Source organism: Eretmochelys imbricata, chromosome 3 (genome assembly GCF_965152235.1).
Source record: "Eretmochelys imbricata isolate rEreImb1 chromosome 3, rEreImb1.hap1, whole genome shotgun sequence".
NCBI classification, from domain to species: domain Eukaryota; kingdom Metazoa; phylum Chordata; order Testudines; family Cheloniidae; genus Eretmochelys; species Eretmochelys imbricata.
The window spans coordinates 130293447-130319341 of record NC_135574.1 but is presented as its reverse complement, the minus strand read 5'-3'; the positions used below and the strand labels follow the sequence as shown (position 1 = coordinate 130319341).

The 25895-nt window shown below is 40.5% G+C and overlaps 1 protein-coding gene across 2 annotated transcripts in view; it reads left to right on the top strand.

The window, feature by feature from the left end:
* The window catches only part of GALNT2 (polypeptide N-acetylgalactosaminyltransferase 2), a 158868-nt gene extending 133259 nt beyond the window's left edge, over nucleotides 1–25609 (top strand). Inside the window, exons 12-16 of one of the 2 annotated variants that reach the window (XM_077813388.1) lie at nucleotides 1487–1579; nucleotides 1763–1846; nucleotides 6404–6530; nucleotides 19232–19351; nucleotides 22333–25609. In XM_077813388.1, the coding sequence (XP_077669514.1) occupies nucleotides 1487–1579; nucleotides 1763–1846; nucleotides 6404–6530; nucleotides 19232–19351; nucleotides 22333–22488 (580 nt within the window). In that variant the 3' untranslated portion in view covers nucleotides 22489–25609. The remainder of the gene's footprint in view (nucleotides 1–1486; nucleotides 1580–1762; nucleotides 1847–6403; nucleotides 6531–19231; nucleotides 19352–22332) is intronic. The other variant, XR_013345681.1, reaches the window with a different exon arrangement.
* The last annotated feature ends 286 nt before the right edge of the window (nucleotides 25610–25895 follow it).

Below are 25895 nucleotides of genomic sequence, written 5' to 3'. Positions count from 1 at the left end.
AAATTGTGATATTTTTATGCACAGAAAATCTGTTACTGGGACAGGATTGCCCAAACCAGTTCTCATATGAGGTAATTTTTGGCATATAGGAATACCATATTTGAAAGAGAAGGGGAAAATATTTCTTTGGTAGGCTGACCTATAAAGAAAAAGCTTTTGGAAGCTACCTAGCATTTTGGAATATTACAAATATTTGTAAGTTTTGGGGGTGATGGGTTAATGGACAGAAGGCAACTGAGGCAGTCAGAGGTGTGTGATATTTATCATTTGGTTCTGTAATATTTGCTACATGGATTCTGCTTCTGTGTATGCATATGTAACACACCAGGTTTTTTGAAGACAACATCTAATCAGGTAATATGTTTCTGTGCAAGATTATCTATTTAATGTTGAATTGATAAAAGCTTAGAGTTGCTTTTTGTGACTGTACTCAAGCAGAAGAGAACTTTTTTACAGAATGATGAGAGGAATATTCTGGAGAATGACAAAGCTTTAGTCACGTTGCAGCTCAGAATAGGTTTAAAGACACTCTTTTTACATAAAGATAAATATATAAAAATACACAGAAATCTCTGAAGAGTTTGGACAGCATTTTCATATCTTTAATGCAGAATTTGTAACACTATTTAAATGTCTAACCTTCAGCTTATTCTTTGTCATCTCAGCTGTAACAAAACCTCTAGGTTCATAAGTCTAAATGTTTCACCACTTACAATTATTTATCCGTTCAAGGTGGTGTGTAGTGGAGGAACAAAAAGGAGGTTGAGAAATGCACATTCCATAAGATGGTGTGTCAGTTTTCTCTGGCTTTAGTGAAAACTGCTTGTAAAATAAAAGGCAAACTGTCAAATATTGCCAGCTGTTGAGATTTTAGATTCTTCCAAGTTGCTGATTCAAAAACCACTCAGTAAATTTGGTTTCTTTGCAAGATGTGGCCTAATGAATTAACAAAATTGCTTTCAAAAAGAGCTTTGTAGAAAATGAAAGCCTTGAACTAAACTTTTTACCTTTTCTAATTGGAAGCTGGGACCTGCTATTAGGGCTGGTCTGCTGTTCCTGATTAACACCATGTATGAACTCTTTTATTGCAAAATAAGTATGTCCACACGTGGAATTAATCAGGAATAGGTAATCCACTTTAAATTCACACCCTATCTTATTATGGGTTAATTTTCATGTGTTGACAAGCCCTTAGGCTATCTCTACACTGCGGGACTATAATGGCATAGCTGAGGCACTTGGTGTGGATTTTTCATACTCTTGAGCATTATAGCTATGTTGACCTAAATTTTAAGTGTGGAGCAGGCTTGCTCCACAAGGAAGGCACAAAGTCCATTCCAAATGTGTGTGCTTCAGTCATAGCACCTCTCTGATATGTGTAGTAGTGGGTGGGGAAAAAATAAACATAATCAAAACAGACAAAAATAAGTGTCATGATTGTGACAGGAGTAAACATAATCTGCATCTCAATTTGATTTGTTCCTAGAAATACGCGTAGGGCAGCAGAAGTGTGGATGGATGAGTACAAAAATTTCTATTACGCAGCAGTGCCTTCAGCCAGAAACGTACCTTACGGCAAGTAAGTCTAATCTGCTGCTTCTTACTATTCACTTATTCTGTTTGCCATTAGTAGTTCATGAGAGCAAAGGGGTGTTTCATTTCTTTGAAATATATTTCTACTGATAAATGTCTCGCTTATTAAATATGCTTTAAAATGCATCTAATGCAACTGCCAGAACTTGCTGTTTTTGTTTCTCTCTAGTATTCAAAGCCGAATGGAATTGAGAAAGAGACTTAGCTGCAAACCTTTCAAGTGGTATCTTGAAAACGTCTATCCTGAGTTAAGGTGAGTCTCAAACGGCCTTTCTGTTTTCTGGCAGCGTAGGTTCTTTCTTTACCTGGCTTTGGCCAGAAACTTTACTATGTCTCTTCTGCACAGGCATCTAGGATATTAGCTAGTTAAAACATGCAGTTTTTGCTTAGTACTTTATTCTGCTCTCATTTTCTTCACTGACCCATCCCCTTTCCTCTTGCTCCATATCAATATTGCAATTGCATCATGTGATTCAGTTACTGCTAAGAGGGCTGACTTTCTTCTCCAAAACTGCTGTACTCCTGGGCTAGCTGCTTGCTGGAAATGCATCATTCTTCATCCTTCTCTGCTCTCCTTCAAGCTGTTAACTTCACCAGTGTGACATGCTTAGCTCTGTGAGAAGCCTTAAACTAGGTACAGTGAAAAACTTCTACTGCCAGTTTATTGAGCGATCCTCCCATGTAGAGTTATGTGATAGGTTAACTGAGGTCTTCAGATGAAAACATTTAAGGTACACCTCTACCCCGATATAATGCTGTCCTCCGGAGCCAAAAAATCTTATTGTGTTATAGGTGAAACCGCGTTATATTGAACTTGCTTTGATCCACCGGAGCGCGCAGCCCCGCCTCCGCGGAGCGCTGTTTTACTGTGTTATATCCAAATTCATGTTATATCTGGTCACGTTATATCGGGGTAGAGGTGTACTTTGGAGGCATTGGTTAGAGCCCAGGCAAGAGAATATCTGGTGGATTTCCATTTATCTCTTCTGTAGGACAGAAAAATCTTCAGAGCTGTATTTATTTACCAGACAAAGATTTTAAATGAATAAAACCACCATGGCTCAATATCCTACCACTAACCCTACCTGTCAAACCTAGAGGGTCTGTGAGCTAGTATCTGCCATACAGCTAATCTTATTAAATAATTGTAGAATAGTATGTGGCTTTTATACAGTAGCACATTTCTTGCTGTAGGAGTTCCAAAACACTTAAAGTTAGAATACAGTTAGATAAATACTGGTAGTACAGTGATCTTTGTAGGCAAAAGCAGCAGCTAATATACCCTCAGTAAAAACTTTCACAGACCCATAAACATTAGAACCTGTCTTATAAAGAGGGATGATAATGGTAAGGAGACCAGTTATTTTTTTTTCTTTTCAAAAAGTGCCATGGGATATATACTTTCCCTTAGAGTTGGGCAAAAATGATCTATGATGTCCCTTTTGAACAGATGTTCCTCTCCCTGCAACTCCCCCTCACCCGTACCTACCGACAGTTATGCTTTAGGGTCTCTTGTTTTAGGATTTGCATGAATTTCATTTGAAACTTAACTAGAAAATTTAAGATTACTCGTACCTTACTGCAAGTCCTCAAGCAGCTAATAAATTTGGCATTTTGTAGCTTTGTTCTTTCACCATGTCACCATCTTGAATTTTACCTCAAGATGTCAATGCTAAATTTTAGTTGATGTATCCTCAATGAAGGCTTATAAATAACTTATAACAAATACTATACCCCAGTCTTCAGTAAATAAAGCATTATTAACCTGTAATTCTTTACCATGTCAAGCTTTTAAAATATTAGCTTAATTTATTTTAGATATTAGCAGTTAATTACGGCTTAAACCTCCTTTGTAAAGTCAGTGTCCCAGACCCTCATTCTTTCCTAATAAATGGCTCTTTTTAAAAATGAACCTTCCTTAAAAGTTGGAGAGCTCAATGGTTAGTGTTCAGATCCACGTTAGATTTTATGCTAAACTACTTGTTCAGTTGTGGCATAAACTCTCCACCTGTCTTTGCAAGGCTTTGGGGCCAAAATGTCAAGATTTCAGTTGCATCCAAACTAGAATAAAAATTTAACAATCACTGCAGTTTTGAATCCAACCTGGAATCAAAACCGTAGGGGTGGGTTCTGTGCAGGAATTACTAGATGAGATTTTATGTCCTGTTATGCAGGTGGTCTTCTAGGCTTAAAAAAAAAAAAAAAAATCTGATTACAAGTGGTGAGAACTGGGAAATCACTGTTTATCTATTTATAAATCAATCAATCATATGCAACTCAGTTTATCTGGGTAAGATTATCCTGCCTGAATTCGTAGTTAACTCAAAGGAAGTTGCCGGGGTAACCCACCAGAAATGAAACAGTGGCAAAAATAAGACCTCTGGGGTAAACAGGTTCAAAGGAGTTAACAATGGCTGGACCATCAACAGGGAAGAAATTGTCTGGCTTCATCCAAACTAAAAAGGTTTACTCTTCCCAGGGCTAAAGCCAGGGATCTTGGAGGATCCTAAACCTCAAAGACTTTAGAAAATGGAGGAACTTTGGGTGAGCTAGAAAAGACTGCGCAGAGTATGTCAGTGGAAAGTGGACAGTCTGGCAAGCACAAAGGAATGTAGTCTGCTTCTCCCTGCCAGAGATAGAATCAGCAGGGCAGAGGGGTTCTTACATCTTAAACTTTCCTTGCCAGCTTTTATAAAGCAATACCCATGTGTGTAGATGTTCTGTTTTATCTTTTGATCTGTGTGCTTTGTACTTTTGAAGAATGAATAAATAATGCTTTGTTTTGAAGATACAATTTCTGTGTCACTGCAAACTTATGTTGTCACAGGCTCCTGAAGGGAAACTCTTACGGGTGCCAAAAATGAGGTTGGGCTTCTGGTGTTAACCGTGGTTGGGAACCACTGGGGGTTGCAAGTCAGAGACCCAGTCACAAAGTGGTTGGACTGCTTGGTTCCACCCAGAGTGAGGTGCAGGAACCTGGCCTGTCAGGGTGTACTAAAGATGGACTAAGGAGACCAAGGTGCAGTTCATCCTGTAGCTCTGACAAGGATTTGGATTCAAGGTTCCAGTTTTGGCACATTCTGTAACTTTAATACATATATATTCATAAATCTACATAAAAAATGTTGAAGTTGCAAAATCAAATGCACAAAAATTAAGGAATTCCAGAGTAAAGTTTGCCTGTGCAACTTTAATTGAACCCTTTTATATTGTATACATTATGATAGTATTTAAGTGACCCTATATTTTCCACAGGACATCTGCCTTATTCAGTGTTCAGAGTGGAGCAGTGGGATGGGTGTGAAGGGAGGCAGGAACCTATCCATCATCTAAAGAAGAGGACTGGGGGACACAGGGTTGACCTGAGTGCCTGGAGAAACTGGTGGAAAGCAGAGGCAGTAGGAGCAGGATGTGGGAGGCAGAAGTAGAAAAGGCAGGATAACCCAAGGCCGCCTCCCCACTCTATTATCCTGCCATTTATCCGTATTCCACCATGTCCATTTCCATGTTTATTCCTCTGCATTTGAGTCAGGCTGTCTTCTTCTCCCCTTCTGTGCTGACTGGGTGCCAGTAGTGTGAACACAGGAGAAATATTCTGTGCTCCTAGTTCTGGTGCCTGGTGCTCAGCAGCCCAGGGAAACAATTGCTGTAAAAGTCCTGCTCAGCCTTTTTTTTTTTTTAAAGCATGCTCAATGCAGATGAAATCTTTGCTGCCAGTCCCTAAAAAGCCTCTACTGAATATGCGTAATAATCTTGGGGCAGGGACTGTCTTTGTTTTCTATTTATACAGCACCTAGTGGTCTCGGAGCCACTAGGATCGAACCCAGGGCCTCTGGAACTTAGTGCATGAGCCTCTACTGTATGAGCTCAAAGTCATATGGTTGTTAGATTAACAAGACTGCTCTGTAGCCATAGCTCTCTAAGTGGTCTCAGAGCCACTAGAGGGGACAGAACACCACACCCAGGAAGCTGAGTAACAGGTGCTGCCCCAGAACCTGCATGGGGCATAATAAAGCACCTGGCGTATTATACCTGCCACCCATGCCTAGCATAATATGGTCTTGGTCCAGGATTGGCGCTCCTAGGCACTATGGTAGTACAAATAGTAAACCATGATCTTCCGTGGTCTATAGAGTCACCAAATAGTGAATTTTTCATGGGGAGCACAAAAGGCAGCTCCTTAATGGCACAGAGACTCTCTGACAAATGTCAAGTCCCTGCTCCAAAGCATGGAGGCATTAGTTTCTCAAAGGAACAGTTGTATTTGTGAACATTGACAAAGCAACATATTTTCCGCGAACTTCATTTTCAGAAGTGGTAGAACTGTTTTTTTACTGAACTTACAGAAAAAAATCAGCCTGAGGCAGAACTGCAGCATGCCAAATTTCTGCCTCAGTGGTTAAAGTTTGACAAAGTCATGAGCTACGCAGAAGAGGGATTTATAATGGAAAGAGTTACACAGTGGAAAGTGTTATAGAACCTTAACTACACACATTGCTGCCAGCCACACTTGTGATGGGACTTTCTAATGCTCATGTTCATTGTAGTTCTCCAGTATATTTCAGTCATATTCAATCTTTTAGCCTACAAATCTACTGGACTGCTTAGTTATGAGAGCAGGGTCTCTTGACCAAATAATAACTTGTAACTTCTTCAAAATGTTGTGGGGAGTGGAATATAGCCTGTGTACCAAATAAAATAATTGCCTGTTGCAAATTGCCTCATCTAGAAAGCTGTTAAGTAAAGGAAGGGCATCAAAGTTAAAGCAAGAGAGAAATTGAATTAAAACAGATGTTTCTTTTATATTTAGGGTACCTGATCATCAAGATATAGCTTTTGGGGCTTTGCAGCAGGGTACCAATTGCCTCGACACTTTGGGCCATTTTGCAGATGGTGTTGTTGGAGTTTATGAATGTCATAATGCTGGGGGAAACCAGGTCTGTATGCTATTAAATTATTTTTTAAAAACCTTTTTGAAAAATACAGAATTTGAGACAGGCAGGCAATGTGTACTAGTGTTGGGAAGGTCGAATCAACAAGGTTGGCTAAATCACTTGTCCCTCAAATAACTTATTTTGAGTTTTAGAATCATAGAGGCCAGAGATGGAAAATGGGGATCAGCTAATCCACTCTATATCTCAATATTTTAAATTGTCACTCTTACTCTGTAGCCCTATCCCATCATCACCAAAAGTTACATCTTTCCTGTGGGGTATGTCTACAAAAAAATAATAGTTTGGGCTGAGAGTTTGTATCACCATATTCTGTAAATGTCCTGAAGACAAGGGGAAAAAACAAATATTTTTTATATGGGGCTGTTCCCTTTCCGAGTGGGGGGTTGCGAAGTGTGAAAAATCTTTCTTAAATCCCAGACATGTTCTTTCAGAAAACACATCACATCCAACTCTTTTACAGTAAAGATGGTGTTTCAGTAAATCCTTTCCAATCCTTCTTTTAAAAACTAATTGCAAGTGTGTCAAAGCAGTAAACAAGAACTGACTGGAAACATTAATTACTGCAAAGGATCTAATTATACAGTGGTGTCTTACAGGCACCGTTAACAAACTACTTGCATATGCTTTTTCTCTAGTTTCCTGTGCTTGTTTTGTACACAAATGGTTTTCAAATAGAACTCAAATACAATTAAATTGATATTAACATTGTTAATAAATAAATAACAGGATATATAGTTAATTTGCTAATCAGTCAGTTTTTTCTACCACATTAAACTATTAATCGGATCTCTTTAAATTAAAATGGGGGGGCGGGGGGATCAAAATGAAAATCTGACCAGGATCACAAAACTAAAAAATATGAAAAATTCCAGAAAAATCATCCTATGAATCTGAATGTATTCCTACCATATCATCAGCTTTAGAGGCATCTTCAATTTCAGTCTCTTCTCCAGAGACGAGAGAGAAATGTTTCCAAATGGTATTGTATTTGATGACCTTGTGTAGCTGCAGCTATAGCCAAAGAGCACACAGTACAACTCATGAGGAGAGTTGAAAAAAACTTTAAGCCTCCTTTGTACTTCCCTGATCCTGGGCCAGCTTTTTCCTGATTTGGTCTCCCAGTGGAAGTTATCACAGCTTGAAGGGGATGGGATTGTTCAGGTACCAGTACTCCAGAAAGAGTTTCTGTAAAATTAATAGACTAAATCTTGACTCTTGTTTAGACCCTGCATCTGGTATTTTGATCAGTGAATGTTTTGAAAACTGTCCTGGGAATCTCCCAAGTGGATACAGGGCAGATGCTGACTACTGTGGCAAACTTGCCCTATTCAGAATGAGCCTTGACATTACATTCAAAAAGCTAGTCATTTAAGTATGAGAATATTTTTGTTTGAGAGACGTAGCAACCGTTGTTGTTGTGTACTTGATAAATAATGTTGGCACAGCAGAAAGGGCATAGCGCTAATACTGAGAGTGACTGTTGCTCACACACAAACTGAAATATTTTCTGTCATCTGTGTGAAAATACTCATCCTTTAAGTGGAGAGCCCCAAACTGGCCTTGAGAGGAAAAGGTAAATATTAGGGCTGTCAAGCGATTAAAAAAAATAATTGCGATTAATCACACTGTTAAACAATAATAGAATGCTATTTATCTAAATATTTTTGGAAGTTTTTCCACACTTTCAAATATATTGATTTCAATTACAACACAGAATACAAAGTGTACAGTGCTCACTTTATATTTTTATTATAAATATTTGCACTGTAAAAATAAAAATTGTATTTTTCAATTCACTTAATACAAGTACTGTAGTGCAAACTCTTTATCATGACATTTGAACTTACAAATATAGAATTATGTACAAAAAACAACTGCATTCAAAAATAAAACAATTTAAAACTTTAGAGCCCTACAAGTCCACTCAGTCCTCCTCCTTGTTCAGTCAATCGCTGAGACAAATGTTTACATTTGCAGGAGATAATGCTGCCTGTTTCTTATTTACAGTGTCACCTGAAAGTGAGAACAGGCATTCATATGGCAGTGTTGTAGCCAGCATTGCAAGATATTTATGTGCCAGGTGCACTAAAGATTCATATGTCCCTTCATGCTTCAACCACCATTCCAGAGGACATGCATCCATGCTGCTGATGGGTTCTGCTCGATAACAATCCAAAGCAGTGCAGACCAGTGCATGTTCATTTTCATCATCTGAGTCAGATGCCACCAGCAGAAGGCTGATTTTCTTTTTTGGTGGTTCGGGTTCTGTAGATTCTGCATCAGTGTTGCTTGTTTAAGACTTCTGAAAGCATGCTCCACACCCGTCCCGATCAGTTTTTGGAAGGCACTTCAGATTCTTAAACCTTGAGTCAAGTGCTGTAGCTGTCTTTAGAAATCTCGTATTGGTACCTTCTTTGCGTTTTTCAAATCTGCAGTGAAAGTGTTCTTAAAATGAACAATATGCTGGGTCATCATCCAAGACTGCTATAACATGAAATATATGGCAGAATGCAGGTAAAACACAGAGCAGGAGACATACAAATCTCCCCCAAGGAGTTCAGTCATAAATTTAATTAATGCATTATTTTTTTTAATGAGCATCATCAGCGTGGAAGCATGTCCACTGGAATGGTGGCTAAAGCAAGAAGAGCCATAACAATGTTTAGCATATCTGGCACATAAATGCCTTGTAATGCCGGCTACAACAGTGCCATGCAAACCTCTGTTCTCACTTTCAGCTGACATTATAAATAAGAAGAGGGCAGTGTGATGGGTTCGGTCATAGAGACCCCCTTGGGACTGTTGCCTGACATGCTGAGACTACCTCTGAGCCCGTTTTCTCTGCTAGTTTGGGCATTCAGAATCCTGTTTTGTTGAGTTAGATATGCTAATCTGCTGGAACACAGACCCAGGGTCTGACCCACGACCCCAAAGTTGCAGACTTAACTGAAAACGGCTTAGCAAGGGCTCCTGTCTCTAGCACCCAGCTCCCAGTGGGATCCAAACCCCAGATAAATCTGTTTTACGCTGTATAAAGCTTATACAGGGTAAACTCATAAATTTGTCCACCCTCTATAACACTGATAGAGATGCACAGCTGTTTGCTCTCCCAGATATTAGTCACTAACTCTGGGTTCAATAATAAGCAACAGTGATTTTATTAAGTATAAAAAGTAGGATTTAAGTGGTTCCCAAGTAACAGACAGAACAAAGTAAGTTACCAAGGAAAATGAAACAAAACATGCAAGTCTGAACCTAATACAGTAGGAAACTGAATACGGGTAAATCTCACCCTCAGAGGTGTCCCAATAAGCTTCTTTCACAGACTAGACTCCTTCCTAGTCTGGGCCAATCCTTTTCAGACCGGTGTTGTGGGTTATGGGCTGGGTCCAGCAATCACTCACACCCTCGTAGTTTCAGACCTTTTGTTCCAGTTTTTTCAGGCATCTCTTTGGGGTGGAGAGGTCCTGTCTTGAGCCAGCTGAAGACAAAATGGAGAGGCTTCCAGGGCCTTTTATATTCTCTTTCTTGTAGGCGGAAACCCCTTTGTTCTTCTGTGCAAAGTCAGAGCAACAAGATGGAGTTTGTAGCCATGTGAGCAAGTCACATGTCCAAGAATGATTCAGCTTTTTGCAGGCCAATTCCATTGTTTACATGTTAGTTTGAACGTTCCCAGGAAAGCTCAGATGTGGATTGGCGTCTCCCAAAGTCCATTGTCAGTTTCTTGATTTGGCACTTACTGAGAATAGTCCTTTCTCAAGAAGCTGGCCAAATGCTTCACTGAGGCTACTTAGAATCAAACACATTGAGATACAAGTACATAACCAATATTCATAACTTCAAATACAAAAATGATACACACATACAGACAACATAATCATAACCAGCAAATTACCACCTTTCCATAGACACCTTACTTCACCTCCTTTGTACAAGATTTGGTGCTACTGTAGGAGCTTGGTTGTAACAGTGATCTATACGGTCACAGTTCATGTTAATAACATCGCAAGCAGCATTATCTCCCGTAAACTTCAACAAACTTGTTTCTTTTAGTGATTGGCTGAACAAGAAGTAGGACTGAGTGGACTTGTAGGTGCTTAAGTTTTATGTTTTGTTTTTGAGTGCAGTTATGTAACAACAAAAAAATCTACATTTATAAGTTGCACTTTCATGATAAAGAGGTTGCACTGTGGTACTTGTATGAGGTGAACTGAAAAATACTATTTCTTTTGTTTATCATTTTTATAGTGCAAATATTTGTAATTTAATATAAAGTGAGCACTGTACACTTTGTATTCTGTTGTAATTGAAATCAATATATTTGAAAATGTAGAAAAACATCCAAAATATTTAATAAATTTCAATTGGTATTCTATTGTTTAACAGTATGATTAAAACTACGATTAATTGCAATTAATTTTTTAAATTGTGATTAATGTTTGAGTTAATCACATGAGGTAACTGCGATTAATCGACAGCCTTAGTAAATAGAAGCTAACATCAGCAACTGAAACTTCCAATGAAGCTGTACAGCTTCTGTAGGTTCATAGTTGGACAAAGGTTTTTTTCTGTTTTGGTCTGAGAGAGACTCTTCCTCTGTACTGCTGAGATTATTCTTCTATGACCACCAGCTTCAGCAAATACTACACTCTGAACAGTTACTCATGAAAGAGATTGGTTGGGAAGGGACAGGACTTGGAAATGGCTTGCATAGCCAAGATGAAAGGATTCTAGGACCCACCAATCATAGTAATTCCACCCTTAGCCAGAAAGAAACACACCACCTGACCTCCAAAAGAGAAGCAGAAGTTAAAAGTGCTCTGGGCTTTTGGATAATATTGTAAATTTGTGTTCTTCCTGTTGGAGATGATAAATAGGTGGCAGAAGTTGAAGTAGCTCTCTACCTAAAAGCATTTTTTGCTGCTCTGCCTCTTCTGATGTTGCTGAGGCTGCTGCTTATGTAATTGAGGCTGGCTGCCAAGTAAGGTCTCTGGTACTGGAAGGAAGATGTCGAGAGCGTCTTCTGGCCTGATAGAAAGAGTCCCACAAACAGGTGTTCTTCATTTTCTCTTGAGGCTGAAAAGATCCCCACACTCTTTCCTCTTTCACCTAAATGAGAGGGTTTTCCACATGGGCCTGAGCTTTAGATGAAAGACCCAGTGCGTTGAACCAGGAGTATCATCTGAGAAAACTGCTGATGCCACCATACAAGCTGAAGTATCTGAAGCCACCCACAGGGTGAACAAATCCCTCCAGTGGCAGTTCCTTTGCTGGCATTTCTGCTCCTCAGGAAAGTGGTTGACCAGAAGGAGTATTTGTTCCCAAAGATTAATTTTTATTTTGAGGTCTTAGGTTTCTATTTTTATTATTTGTTCTGAGAGGTATCTCTAATTTTCTTAAAACAACAAAAATCAATATGAGTTCTATCTATTCTTAATGCATGTGTTGCTATACAAACCAGTAGACATTTTGTTTCCAGGAATGGGTGTCTGATATGGGCTATGTTTGAAGAAGTTTTTGTGGAGACAGCAGTGTGCTTGAGTGGACTGGGAAATGTATGGGAAGACCTGGGTTCTAGTCCCAATTCTGCCACTGGTTCACTGTGTAACTTAGGTAAATTTAGCCTTTCAGTACCTCAGTTTCCATATGTAAAATGGGAATAAATATCTCCTTTGCAAATACCTTTGAGATCTATGGATGCAAATTACTAGAAAGTAATACCTACCGCTTAACTGGATGTTGTTTGATGGAGAAATTCTTCATAACATTACCATTTTACCTACTATCCTCCCAGACAGAGGATATGCATTTTAAGTTAGTTTTTATATATGTGGGATTGACTTCACCTACAACATTGAAAGGAATTGGCACAGCACCATAGTTGCCCACATTCCATGAAGGGCTGGTGCAAGAATCCCCCTGAGAGCAGTGGCTTTACGATGTTGATCCTGGTGCTCCTGCCTTGCTTGCAGACAGGAGCACAGATCCAGGAGAGGTGATCTGGCGTGATATGTCATTACGGAGAGCTAGTTTCAAGCTAATTCTTTTTTCTGCATTTAAGCAACCACCCACTTGAAAAATCCTTTCAACCCAGTGTATTTGAAACTACCGGTATAGTATCCTGTCCATTCCTTTCTCCAATTTGTTTGAAAAGACTGTAATGAAGGGAAAATTGGATTTCAACTTGTTTTAGATGCTTTTGTGCTTGGTTTTGAATAGCTTAAAGATCATTTTATTCAGCTCTGACTAAGGCATGATTGAGTAAACAGAGGTCCCTTTGTGAGTAGACCTAGAACTCTGCGAGGTTTTAATTTTCTTTCACCACTCATTGGAAACACTGAGGCAATGCTGATAATTCTGAACATAGTCTTTTGAAGTATTAACTATCTTGCTCAGGACTGACCTGAAAGCTTTTCTCGTGGCCCTGTGAGAGGGTGGAATTTTTAGCAGGGATTTTCACTGACAACATGAAAGCTTTAAGATTTAACTTCACTTTAAAGGGAAGTTCCTAGAAGAATAATACTTACCCCTTGTTATGTTGGCATACCAAGGCTTTAACTTAATAGAGCAAGTGCAGAAACTCAAAAGTCTGCCTCTCTGGTTAAATGTAAGCTAGCAGCTGCCCAGGAGCATAGATGAGGGGTGACATTTTTAAACGGGAGATATCAGAATTAACTTTCTATAAGGGGAAAGAGTATCAAATATGCAACTTTCTTGCTTCCTAGTGCCACTTTGACTTTAGTGTTTATCTGATGCAGTCCACATTGGGAAAGTGGGGAATCATGAGCATATCTGTACATACATGCTGTATTAGGGTATAGGAGGATTCCCACCTGAATCTGGAGGGTGGATTCTGGTTTGTAATCTGTTAACCCACCCAACAGAATAAGATGTCTGATCTGAATTGGATAATTATCTTGATAGAATGGGGGGTTGCTCCCAAAACAGGATGGTGGAAGTGAGATGGTGAGCGCTGTACTCCATTTGGGAGGGCAACATACAAGAGGATGGGAACTTCGTGGTTTGATAGCTTACAGACAAGTATGTAGAGTTTTGGTAAGGGTATGGTATAGAGGAGGTGTTATGTTGTAAAAATAGATGCAAGGGGGTGGATGGATTTAAGTGGAGTGCTTGGATTTAAGTGGGGTGCTTGTCCCAAAACCAATGAAGATGCAAGGGGCAGAGCTGAGGTTGGTGTTGGACTTCAAATGTATTGACTTCGGGGCAGTTAGGTTTTTAATCAAAAGTACTATCATGATTTTTATCTGAACCCAGGGTTGGATTGTTCAGGTGTGGGTGGTACGGATTAATTGCGCCTCTTCCAAGCTGCTATCTTGTGCTCAGAACTGCTTCATACATCCCAGCAGAATCTGAGAGTGACAACTCAGTTTGGCACCATGAGTAGGTAGAGGAGGGGTGGCCAACCTGTGGCTCCGGAGCCGCATGCAGCTCTTCAGAGGTTAATATGTGGCTCCTTGCATAGGCACTGATTCCGGGGCTGAAGCTATAGATGCTAACTTCCAGTGTGCTGGTGGGTGCTCACTGCTCAACCCCCTGCTCTGCCCCAAGTCCTGCCCCCACTCCACCTCGTCCCCCAAGGCCCTTGCCCCTTTCCCTGAGCCTGCTATGCCCTCGCTCCTTCCCCCGCTGCCCCGTAGCCACCTGTGCATGTGAAATAGCTGATTGCAGTGGGTGGGAGGAGTAGGCACTGATTGGTGGAGGCGCTGGGGAGCGGCTGGGGGGCTGCTGACATATTACTGTGGCTCCTTGGCAATGTACATTGGTAAATTCTGGCTCCTTCTCAGACTCAGGTTGGCCACCCCTAGGGTGGAGTTTGAGAGAAATCCCTCCGTATCTTTTTGCCTATCAAGAATGAGCCACACTCAAGGAAGCCCACTGGGGCATCTCAGCTCAACCAAGGGAAGCCAAGCCCAACAAGCCCAGTGGAGCTCAGAAGAGCTGCAGGATTTTATTTTGAATATCTGTGTAATCTACTGAGAGAATTACTTCATTCTGGCAATGTGGGGTTGGAGCCTGGAAGAATACTCCACCTTCTCCTTTCTAACTTGCCCCCTCGGTCTGTCAGTGTCTGGTAATCTTCAAGGAATGATAGCAGGTTTTTCAGTTTTAATTAGGCTTTTATTATTTAAGTAACAGCTATGCAAAGGAAAGTTTTATATGCAGACAATAGGGGGAAGATTTTACTGAGTCACCCATTAGGGCGATTTGAGTACTTAACTGTAAAGCATCTAGAGCAGTTGTTTTCAAACTTTTTTTCTGGCGACCCAGTTGAAGAAAATATTCACGCGATCCAACAAAGCTGGGGATGAGGGGTTTGGGGTACAAGAGGGGGCTCTGGGTTTGGGGGTGCAGACTATGAGGTGGGGCCAGGGGTGCAGGAAGGGGCCGGGCAGCACCTCCAATGGGACTTCTAATGGCCTGGTCGGCATGCTGACCAGAGTCGCCATGACCCAGTGCCTTACATTCCGCAACCCAGTACTGGGTCGCAACCCACAGTTTGAAAACCACTGATCTAGAATGCCAAGGCTGTCAGACAGTGCAAGCCTACAAAATTGTTTTGCTTTAACTTTCCAAAGGGAATGCAATCTGAGCCTTAACACTCAACTGTTGACTAGGAATATCCTTGTTTCTCTCCAGTTATGATGTTATGCCACCATAGTTCCTCTGGAACTTCTACCTCTGTGGACACTGCAGGTGTGAATTAAAAAGTACCTAGCTTTTGTTAACATAGTCCTTTTAGAAAGTGGACTATGGTAAGTAGGCTTAGGTACCTTTTAATTTGCCAGCAGCATGCACACAGTGAAGTTAGATTGCAGCACTTTGGTGCGCTCTGCAGTTCATATCTACATAGTACATTCTGGGGCACTGTGTAGACGTAGCCTCAGTTAGAGCTCATTGGAGCCCTCCTGAAACATAACTAGAGTCAGAAAATTAGTGAAGATTTAAAAAGATATATATTTTTAGAGAGCCTACGTGGTTCACAGAAGTGACCAGCTTTACCAGCTAGCTGGTACTGCTTATTTCCATTAAGCATCAATGTGGATCTCTGAGGGTATACATTTCAATGGTTTTGATGTTTAGAAATTCACATGAGGGTTTTAAAATATTGGTTCCTTTACATAATATTAAATCAAAGTCCTAACAAATGACCATTATTTTTACTTTGCTCTTAAACAATGGCAGTTAATCGTATAAGGATTGGAGGGAAATATCCAGCAAATGTCACGTTTCCATTACCTGAAACTACACATTTTGAAAATACTTTGAGTATTTAGTTTGTTTTAAACTGGAGTCTGAATTTTAGGTAGGTTTGTGGTTCACAAAGGGATGGTGGGGAGTTAACAATGTTCTTGTGCTTTCCTTTACACCTACGATGTATAATTTCAGTGTCTCTAGCTGATGAATTGCTAGCAGCTGTTTACTAAATCGGTATGATGGTAATAGTTGGTAATGGTAGGAGATTGGAGAAATTCTGATTATTCTTTTTGTGTATTCTCATGAGGAAATTGAGTCATTCTTAATCTAGTGGAGTTGCAAGAGAGAATGCATGCCAAAAGTGCAGTTAAATCAGAAGATAAATCAAATGAAAAATTTGATGATATAATCAGCTAATCTATTACGGTCATGGGTGTTGCTTGCAAAATAGTTGTTAATGTTATGGCTAATAAATTGAGTCCTGTGCAACTAGGTCTCCTATTACACAGCTCAGAATCCTCCTCAGGCACCAGGAGTAGACTTTATTCTTGAAAAGCCTAATTAAGAAGCGAATTGAAAGTGTAGAGGTAGCCTTCAATGGTAGAGGGAATTAGCCTGGGAGGAAGAAGGAATCCAGAGAATGGGGAGTGATCAGGAGCTGTGACCAGGCTCCCGGGGGGCCACACTGAGGTTACTCAGTTAGGGCAAACTGCAGATAATGAGGCAGACAAACCCCAAAGCTGGTGGATATTCCAATACTTAGATTTACCAAACCAGCATAAAATAGCTTCTGTAATACCTCACTGGTTACTCAGAAGCCAAAACACAGTTCCCTTATAGCAACCCACTCTTGGGCTTCCTCCCAGACATCCAAGTTAAATATGATGAGGATTACTGAAAATCTTATTCCTCATATAAGAAAGTTCTACCAATCCCAAAAGGGTCAGACACATTACCTCCCGAGTTAATGAATATTTCAGATCTTCCCTAAATACACACTTACAGCCAGTTCTTATTAACTAAACTAAAATTTATTAAAGAAAAGAGAGAGAGCATATTGGTTAAAAGATCAGGATACATACAGACATTAATACATTTCTGAGGTCAGTTTCATAGTAGAGATGGTGAACTTTGTAGTTGCAAAGAGTTCCTTCAGAATTAGTCCATAGGTTATAGTCCAATGTTCATATCCAGGCTGATCCACGTGGGACTGGAGATCTCAGTCTTACAACTCAAGCTTCCCCTGCATAAAGCATCAAGCAGATCTGAGATGACAGGATCAGGTCCCAAGAATTTTTATACAGTTTTTGGGCAGCCTCTTTACCATACAGTCCTGGGTGAACAATAGGCTTTTGAAGTGTAACATTCTATTTCCTATACATCACTGGAAATTAACTACCTGGATTAACATAAGGTAATGTATCCATTAACCCGTTTATCACAAACTTTAAAGAGGCCATAGATGAGTGGTTTTCAAACAGTGGGTTGTGACCCAGGTCAGCACTGTCGCCTGGGCCGTTAAAAGTCCCATCAGCATTGCTGCTCAGCTAAGGCAGGCTAGTCCCTACTTGTTCCAACACCATGCTGGCCCTGGAAGCGGCCAGTAGCATGTCCAGCTACTAGGCGGGGGGACCAGAGGCCTCCGCGTGCTGTCCCTGCCCCAAGCACTGGCTCCACACTCCCGGACAATGGGGGAGAGGGAGCGGTGCCTGTGGGCGAGAGCCACGCAAAGCTGCTTGCGCACCTCTGCCTAGAAGCCAGACCTGCTGCTAGTCGCTTCCGGGGCGCAGCGTGGTCCGCGGTGCCAGGACAGAAGAGAAGCCTGCCTCTGCACCCCGGCTACGTCGCTGACCGGGAGCTGCCGGAGGTAAGCCCGTGCCCCAGCCCAGAGCCCACACCCTGAACCCCTAATTCCCGACCCCACCCCGCAGCCCTCACCCTGCACTCCAACGCTCTGCCCCAGCCCTGAGCCCCTTCCACACCCCAAACCCATCATCCACAGCTCCGTTGGGTCGCGAGCATCACCAGTTTTCTTCAAGTGGGTCACCAGAAAAAAGATTTGAAAACCACTGATATAGACAATAACATTATTTCACCCAAGATTCATCTAAATGTTAATATTCCTTTTTGATCTCTGAATCAATCTCTGATCTCTGAATAGCTATAGTAATAGACAGGAACTGTCTGTTTACAGGGCTAACATCTAACAAGATATAAATAAACACAATTAGTATCACCTCTAACATCATTCTCTAACAATACAGGTTTGCATTTCAAAGTTCTAGCCCATCTCACATGGAATGGCCCTAATTACCATTTACATACTTTTTTTAACCTATCTCTAAACGTTGAATCTGGGTAAATTAGCCAGCAAGCTGCTTAACCCTTTTTGGTCATGTGTCACAGGAGCATAGAGACCAAACCTACCTTTTTCCTTTTAAGAAAATACTAGGAAGTTGCATACAAAAATGTGTTTAAAAGAAAATTTATTTAGGTGGCAAAATCCACTTGATAATTAGGTGGCAAAGTCAAACTTGATAATTAGGAAATGTCAATCTGTAGTTGCCCTTGCAACCTTAATTTGGCCTCTTGTGCATATATATTATGATAGTATGTGAACATTTACACTGATTATTTTCCACGGCTCCCCTGCCTCATTTAGTGCCCAGGATGGTAGGAAGAACAAGTAAGCAGAATTATTGAGTGGGGAACAGTAAATCTGACACTTCCTAACTTTTAGGTATTTTGCAATCTAAACTTTCATTTAATGTACTGTCATGTGTGTAATATAAACAAAAGGTGGCTTTTATGTAGCCAGGTGTATAGCTACATCCTATCATGCATTAAAGCCAGCAGAGGGAGCACAAGGCAACAGTGTTTCTCTAGAGTTATGCTGAGGCACTGAGTGGATGTCTATGCAGCGTTTTGAGACCACGTGGGCAGATTTGTGTTGGCGGGGCCCACACTAGCATTCTAAAAATAGCTGCATAGATGGCTCTTTGAAGATGAGGCTCATGCTTTGAAGCCTTGGCAGGTGGAGGGGCTTCAGATTCCAAACTGCAAGTATGTTGACCTGGGCTGGGAGGCTCCCTGCTGTGGGCTGTGTAGATGTACCAAGATGCAATTTCACAGTAAATTAGTCCTCAGCTACATTGTGGGTTCTAGAGGACCATGTTTCAATATGGTTCCAGCTAAAATGGGCTCTGAATCTGACCAGTCATAAGTAAAGGTTGTCAGTTTGGAATATTAGTTTATACTTTTTAAAACTCTGGAAAAAGCACTCTTCAAACACTTGATGCTTTAAATCCGAAGTGGGGCTCTTGGTTACAGAAAGTCTCTTCTGAGCCTTTTTACAGGAGTCTAACATAGGCCAGCTCAGCATGTGTGCATATGTTTTTGCACCTTTCTATGTTCACAACTATATATATACAAATCTATATAGTTCATTTTATTTCCTTGTCTTCCAGGAATGGGCCTTAACTAAGGACAAGTCAGTGAAACATATGGATTTGTGCCTTACTGTTGTGGACCGAGCACCTAGTTCACTAATAAAACTCCAGGGCTGCAGAGAAAATGACAGTAGACAGGTGAGTACATAATGTATTAATGTAACTCACTGTGCAAGCAGTTCTACTGGAAAATCAAAAATCTCCATGTGTGCGCACACATGCATAACCTGCTGAGGTTCTTGGCCTGTACAAACCAATAGTTTGCTCCCTGCCCCACGTGTGTATGTATCAGGATGCAGATATGACACTCTGCCAGCAGGACAGTTGGGAACTGCAGTAGAAATGAAGTGATGCTGTGCTTGTGTGTTGAGCGCTTCACCCATTTGTGTGGCTGCAGAGAGGCATTGATGATAACTCGATTTGAGATGGACATGAAACTCAGAAAGGAGTCCAGTGGGAAAGAGACAGTATTAGTGGAACAAGTGTAAGGATGCTACATTTTTTCCACTAAATTATATGGAGGTTAGATATTTAGAAGAGGGCTGTCAAAATCTCTTGGTAGCCTGCTAAAAGTGACCCCTCTTTTAAGGTCTCTTGGTGGTATTAAAGGAAACATTATTTTAATAATCAAGGCAATGTGCCCACAAGAATCTAAATGCTGGCAAACTAGGTAAACCTAAAACGCTGAAACAACGAAGGCTCAAGACTGTTTCCTTTTTATGACCTTAACTGAGGAAAGATTAAAGATACATGCAGGCATATGTAAAGGCAAACCGCATTCCAGAGACCATGGCTTCTAGATGGAGAAAATAGCGTGTAACCCCTCCCTTCTGAAGATTGTAACCTGGGAGGCCAGGAGGTCCAAATTTAGGTCAAGTTGAGCCCTCATTTACACCCTTGAAACCCCTATGAAGTTTTGAGGTTGCATAGGTATAACTGAGGGTTGCGTTTGGCTCTATTTTCTATTGAAGTCTTTTTACTAAGGTATGTGAGTATGCAGTTGTTTAAAGTGCATTACGAAATATGGGTGGAAAGCTACAATAACACCTGCACAGTAAACCTTTTCCCTCCAAGTCCTCCATCAATAATTCTAGTGAGAACATCTCACAAATACCTTAGAGGTCTTTTGCAGCTTTGCGCTCAGATGACCTCCTTCCTCTCCCCATCTAAAACCAGTGAGAAATGCACTAAATCTGTCCGTATGAGGTAACAGTTTAGTATAACATGTTTACAGCAGTCGGGTCTCTAGAATATTTGGTTTAGATTTTTACTGATACGTGTTGTCTGTCTCTCTGTTTCAACAACAAGAATGTTAAGTGCTCATAGCACTTGTGTAATCTAGAGACTTTTTTATTTACATTGCAAGTGCATATTTTTCTTGTGTTCCTAAGTGAAACTATCATAAGTTAATATAGTAGAATGTAAAGGAAGACCTAACAAATAATTGCCAACATATATTACAGCTTAGATGTTAGTATAATAGTAAACAGTGTAATGGTAATATAATCATAAATGCAAGGAGCAGAGATCAATAAGAGGGGGGGTGTGCATTTAGAGGTTTTGTCCATGTAATCTCAATATACAAAGCTGTCCTCCTCAACCTTGCCTTATAAGTAGGTCAGCCCAGCAGCGGTTGTGCATACTGCATGGGTCTACGCTATCAAAACTATTTCAGAGACAGATCCATAATATATTTTTGAAGCTCGTATTTCAGCGAAGCCTGAACATGTGGCAGTCTGTCTCTCTGAAGAGAATAGAGCTCAATTCCCTCTCCCTCAGCAACCAAGAACTGACATGTCTTACATATCATTTAAAAGGAAAATATTACAAGGAAAAGCCTTTCTGGAGTTGGGGAAAAGGCAAAAAATGAAGGAAGACCTAGGACTGCACTTTGTGAGAGCACCAGGCTCCCTAAACAAATTGCATTATTAAGCAGCACAGTTATTTTGTCTTCCAGTTGCCATGCACAAGTAAAATCACATTTGCAGAGTCATCTCGGCAGCAAACCCCTTTCATATCGTCATAGAGAAGTCTGCTCTGCAAAGCCATGGCTTTTTCTTTCCTCCGAGCCTCTGTGCTTTTGTGCTCACGGAGCAACCATTCTGCAAACACTTCATGACTGGGAGTTTGCTTTCTGTGAGATACTATTTAATGAGAATGTTAACTAGGGGACCAACGAAACATGTTTTACAAAATATGTTTGGGTCAGAACTTTCAGGTATCTCCCTTCCCTCTGTCAGCCCAACCCTTCTCATCCAGGAGAGGAGACCAGTTCTGCTTATGCCAGAGTCTATGCACAGTTGCCAATATTTAAGAAAATTTGGCAAAGGTCAGTTCTTTGAATAGGCTGTGACCTGCTAGGTCTCCATCTGTCAGAGGGTTTGTGTGCATTCTAGTTACAGTATTTACCAACATTGTCACAAACTCCACCCTTAAAGGCAGGACAGGTATCATCCCTATTTTAACAGATAGGGAAACCAAGGAAGAGAGTTCTTGACAAGGGTCACAGTGGGAAAACTGTCAGCCAGAAATACAACACAGGTGTCCCTTGTTCTGAGTCCCATACTTGGTCAATCAGACAACAGTCCTCAGCATTGGCCTGGCCAGTGCTGCTTTTAACAGCCACAAATTAATTAGGTGGATTCCAAAAATTTGAGGGATCTATGGCCATGGTTTCCACAACCTCTGAAAGACCGTCTTGGGGATCAATTCTTGAGATTACAATTTGAAAACATTGTGGGGGGGGGGGGGGGGAGCTGAAGTTAGTGCTGATATTTCTATGTCCCACAGGTCAGGGGGAACACAGCTGCAGGCTTTGTAGGCCTCTAACCTGGCACTGCATTGGGATTGTATGTATTTGAGGAGAGAGCTGGACAAAATGACTCTGTGTAACCTCCATTTCTAGTACAAAGTATTAGCTGGATTAATGGTTGCTTTAGCATGGCTTGTGATAGTTTGGACAAGTCTTAAAGGACAGTATCTAAACTATTGTCTCAGTATTCAGAATTACCACAAACAGAGGCCAGGAAGGGATTCGAGGATGGAGAACTAGGAAGGCAGGATATGAAACACATTTTTATCCACACTTGGATAGCTCATTACTTTATTTTCTTTTCCAGAAATGGGAGCAAATTGAGAGCAACTCTAAACTGAGGCATGTTGGCAGTAATCTGTGTCTAGACAGCCGAAATGCCAAAAATGGAGGTCTTACCGTTGAGGTCTGCAATCCTTCTCTGTCGCAACAGTGGAAATTCACACTTAATCTACAGCAGTAGAAGGGCTTACACACACAACGCAATCTTGTTTCCTAAACATTGGGCAAAGTTTTGATTGCATTACTGATATATTTCTTAAACTTTCCACGGAACTTATATACCTCAGTATTCCATCTTCGTCTGAAAGTAGGAGAGAACAAAGCCGAACACAAGAGAACCAAGGGGACGTGAAACACTGCAATTATCTCACTGAACGTAGTGCAGCAAAGTTCCCTTCTGGTGTAAAGACTTACCAGTTCCTGTCTGACTTCAGTTTAGTACTTGCACAGCAGATGATTAACATCCCTAGAAACAATTGATGTACAGTAGAAAATGGATTTTAACATGCAGAAGGAGGGAAGGGAATAGGGTGGGGGGAGGGAGAGTGGGGGAATATAAACTGCTAGGAGAAATTGAAATCTCCATTTACATAGAAATCCTCATTTGTGGTTTCCAGAAGCTGAAGTGTCATTTTGAAGGTTTTTTCCATGTGTAATTGGTATATTTGAATATGAACTTTTCTATGATGGACTCTAAATATATATATTATATATATAATATATATATTTTATCAGTTCCCAACTGTTTATCAGTTTTCCTCATCTTGTAATTACCAACCAAGTGATTAACATACGTAAACCGGAAAGTGGATTGGAATGTTGAGAGAACAACACTTTGTGAAGGTGTGTCTTGTTCATGCTAACACTGGATGCTTTTGCTTTTCAAACTGGACCTGCTTCTTAGCACTTCACCATCTTTGGAGATTGTGGAACGCAGGAGGAGGAAGCGGAAACAGCAGAACAAACTGATGGATCTGCACACATCATTGCTTGGATTGTCTCTTCTGACTGGGAATTCAGTACATGTGCCCTGGGTATCTGTAAACTTGTACTTGATATTTATGTTGAACATTTCTCTAGTACTTGGTCTTTAAAATACTTTTTTCCTTTATTAAAAAAAATTTACATAAGCAGTGCAGCTCTTTCACAGGTGCAGCCATTGGGGTTCAGCACAGTTTGTTTTTTAGCAGGACCCTGATCAGCGTAATTTCTTTGTCTTAATGAGTCAGGATAAGACAGAATAGTAGCATCACTGTGTACAGATAGCACAAGATCATCATAAATTTTAATCTGCCAGGATCAGCAGCTACATGATATCTCGGAGTTGCACTTGTTTAATTTATAAACCTGCTCTGGGGTATCCTACTTGAGGGTTTTTTTTATTATTATTCCTTCAAACAGAATTGTTGAAACTGATCCAGGCTCTACTCTGGGTACCAGCAGATGCCAAGTGGTGTTTTTAACCTTAGAACAAATACAATTTACAATTTCAGCCCAATTGACATTTTTGTATTAAAGCAATGCTGTCGCAGTTACCTTGACCCCAACATTGACCTACTTGCTTATGTTTGCCTAGACTATACAAACTGTTAAGCTCACTGAAGCATTTGTTTTTAAAATAAAATTAAAAAAGCAAAGAGAGAAAGGTGCTGGCAACAACCCTGCACTGATAACTTGGAGATGAGCAGTTCAAAAATTAGTTTGGTACGATAATGGATCTCAAAAGCCTAAGGACTGATTATAAAGAGAGTTTTAGAAATATTGTTACTAAACCGTACTATGACAGTGTTCTTTTCCTTTTTCGGGGTCTCTGGGAGTAGAGTATGTCATGAGCTGCACTTTCCTTTCTGGCTGCATTTAGTACAGTAAGTGGAATCTCTCCATGCAAAATGGTTTTTACTTTGCAGTGACAAACATTGAAATAAGAGGCCCATAAATCTGTCTGATGTATGAGTTGGAGTTGCATAACATGCATTTGTGGAGCGACACCGGTGTCCTTTTGGGTGTACCAGGAACACTTAGGGAAGAGATTGAATCAGCGCTTCTCCCTTCTGTCCAACTCTCCTACAAATACATGAAGAGGAGGGATCTCTCTCTTCCTCCCCTGCCCTTCAATCCTTTTATCTCCTCCAGTTAAAAACCTTGGGCATTTGTCTGTTTCAAGGTGGCATGCAGTGGATAAACAACTTGTTTTCAGCCTTCGGTTTCTCCACATCCATACCCTTTGAGGATGTCTGTGCTACAGGCTAGATACTTGCTATAGCAATGTACGGGGTTTTTCTGTCACTGTAGCAAATCTGCTTTAGAGGGAGTTTTCTGGGTCAATGGAAAAATTGATCCATTTACCTAGCAGTGTCTATACTGGGGCTTATGTCAGCTTAACTCTGCCTCTGTGGTGTCAGGTTTTCACACCCCTGAGCAACGTAGTAGCTAGGTCAACCTAAGTTTTAAGCTTATATTAGGCTGAAACTAGCTGAGTTTGCCGAGGATGTGATTCAGTCATGGTGGGGATTGCTGCTACTCTTGAGAATAAACTTTGAATTCTTGAAGACTGATCTCAGCAGCAAATTCATTATGGTCTAATTGTTCTGACAGAAGAGAATTTAAAAGGTGCACTAAATTCATACTATGCTGCATTCCCCTCTATGACTTGGATCTTAGCAAATGGACAAGCTACTGCTAACTGAAATCAGGAGTGAGTCTGGATAATGTTGACTCTTCTGATTTCTACCTCTAAGCAGGATAACTAGTAAAAAGTCTTAATTTTTATAAATCCCGCCCCCCTCTTGATTGCAAACCAAGTCTTTAAATGTCATCCTACATATTGTGAAACAGAAATATCTCTCTAAACCCCTATGGAAGCTATGCAGGTGTGTCTTAATATAGGAGCTGTACAACAGACAGCATCACTGTATGTGTCGTGGGCACAGAACAGAAAAGAGGTTGTATCCTTTTGTTAGATATGTTTACATGACTGTGTGCCAAAGTTACTTACTGTGATTTAATTATTTTTAAAGTATCCGGATTATGAGCCCATTTTTCAGACAAGTAAAATTCCTAAGAACCCCTGAATCCAATTGTGATGGAGTCTTCTCTGAAAGAACTTTTCTTATCGTCTTCAAAGCAAAAATGATGGTACACGTAAGCTTGTTTTGCAAATTTTCAAAATATAGTTTGGAAATCCTTTTCAGTTGGTTTAAAAAAAATCTGCTGTACAGAGCTTGTCCTTTGTTCATTTTATAGATGGAAACCATCCTTGAAAATTTTAACTTAAATAAAGAAAATAATTACTTTATAGATAAGATTGTGGTTGATGCTGTAATTATTTGGTTTCATGCATGATTATCTGGCAGCTGTTTCCACATGTTTTGATCCACTTGACTGCTTCGTGAGTGTCCTTTTTAAAAAATAATAATTTTTTTTTTTACAGGTGTCTTTTCACAGGAGAAAAGTTACACATAAATGAGTTTAAATGTTAACCTGTAGGAAACTCTTATCGAGGGTTTATTTTCCTCGTGATGACCAGCCAGTTCCCTGACTCTCTGTGGCCGCTGAGGACTGCTGTTGTAGGCAAGAAAGTCATCTACT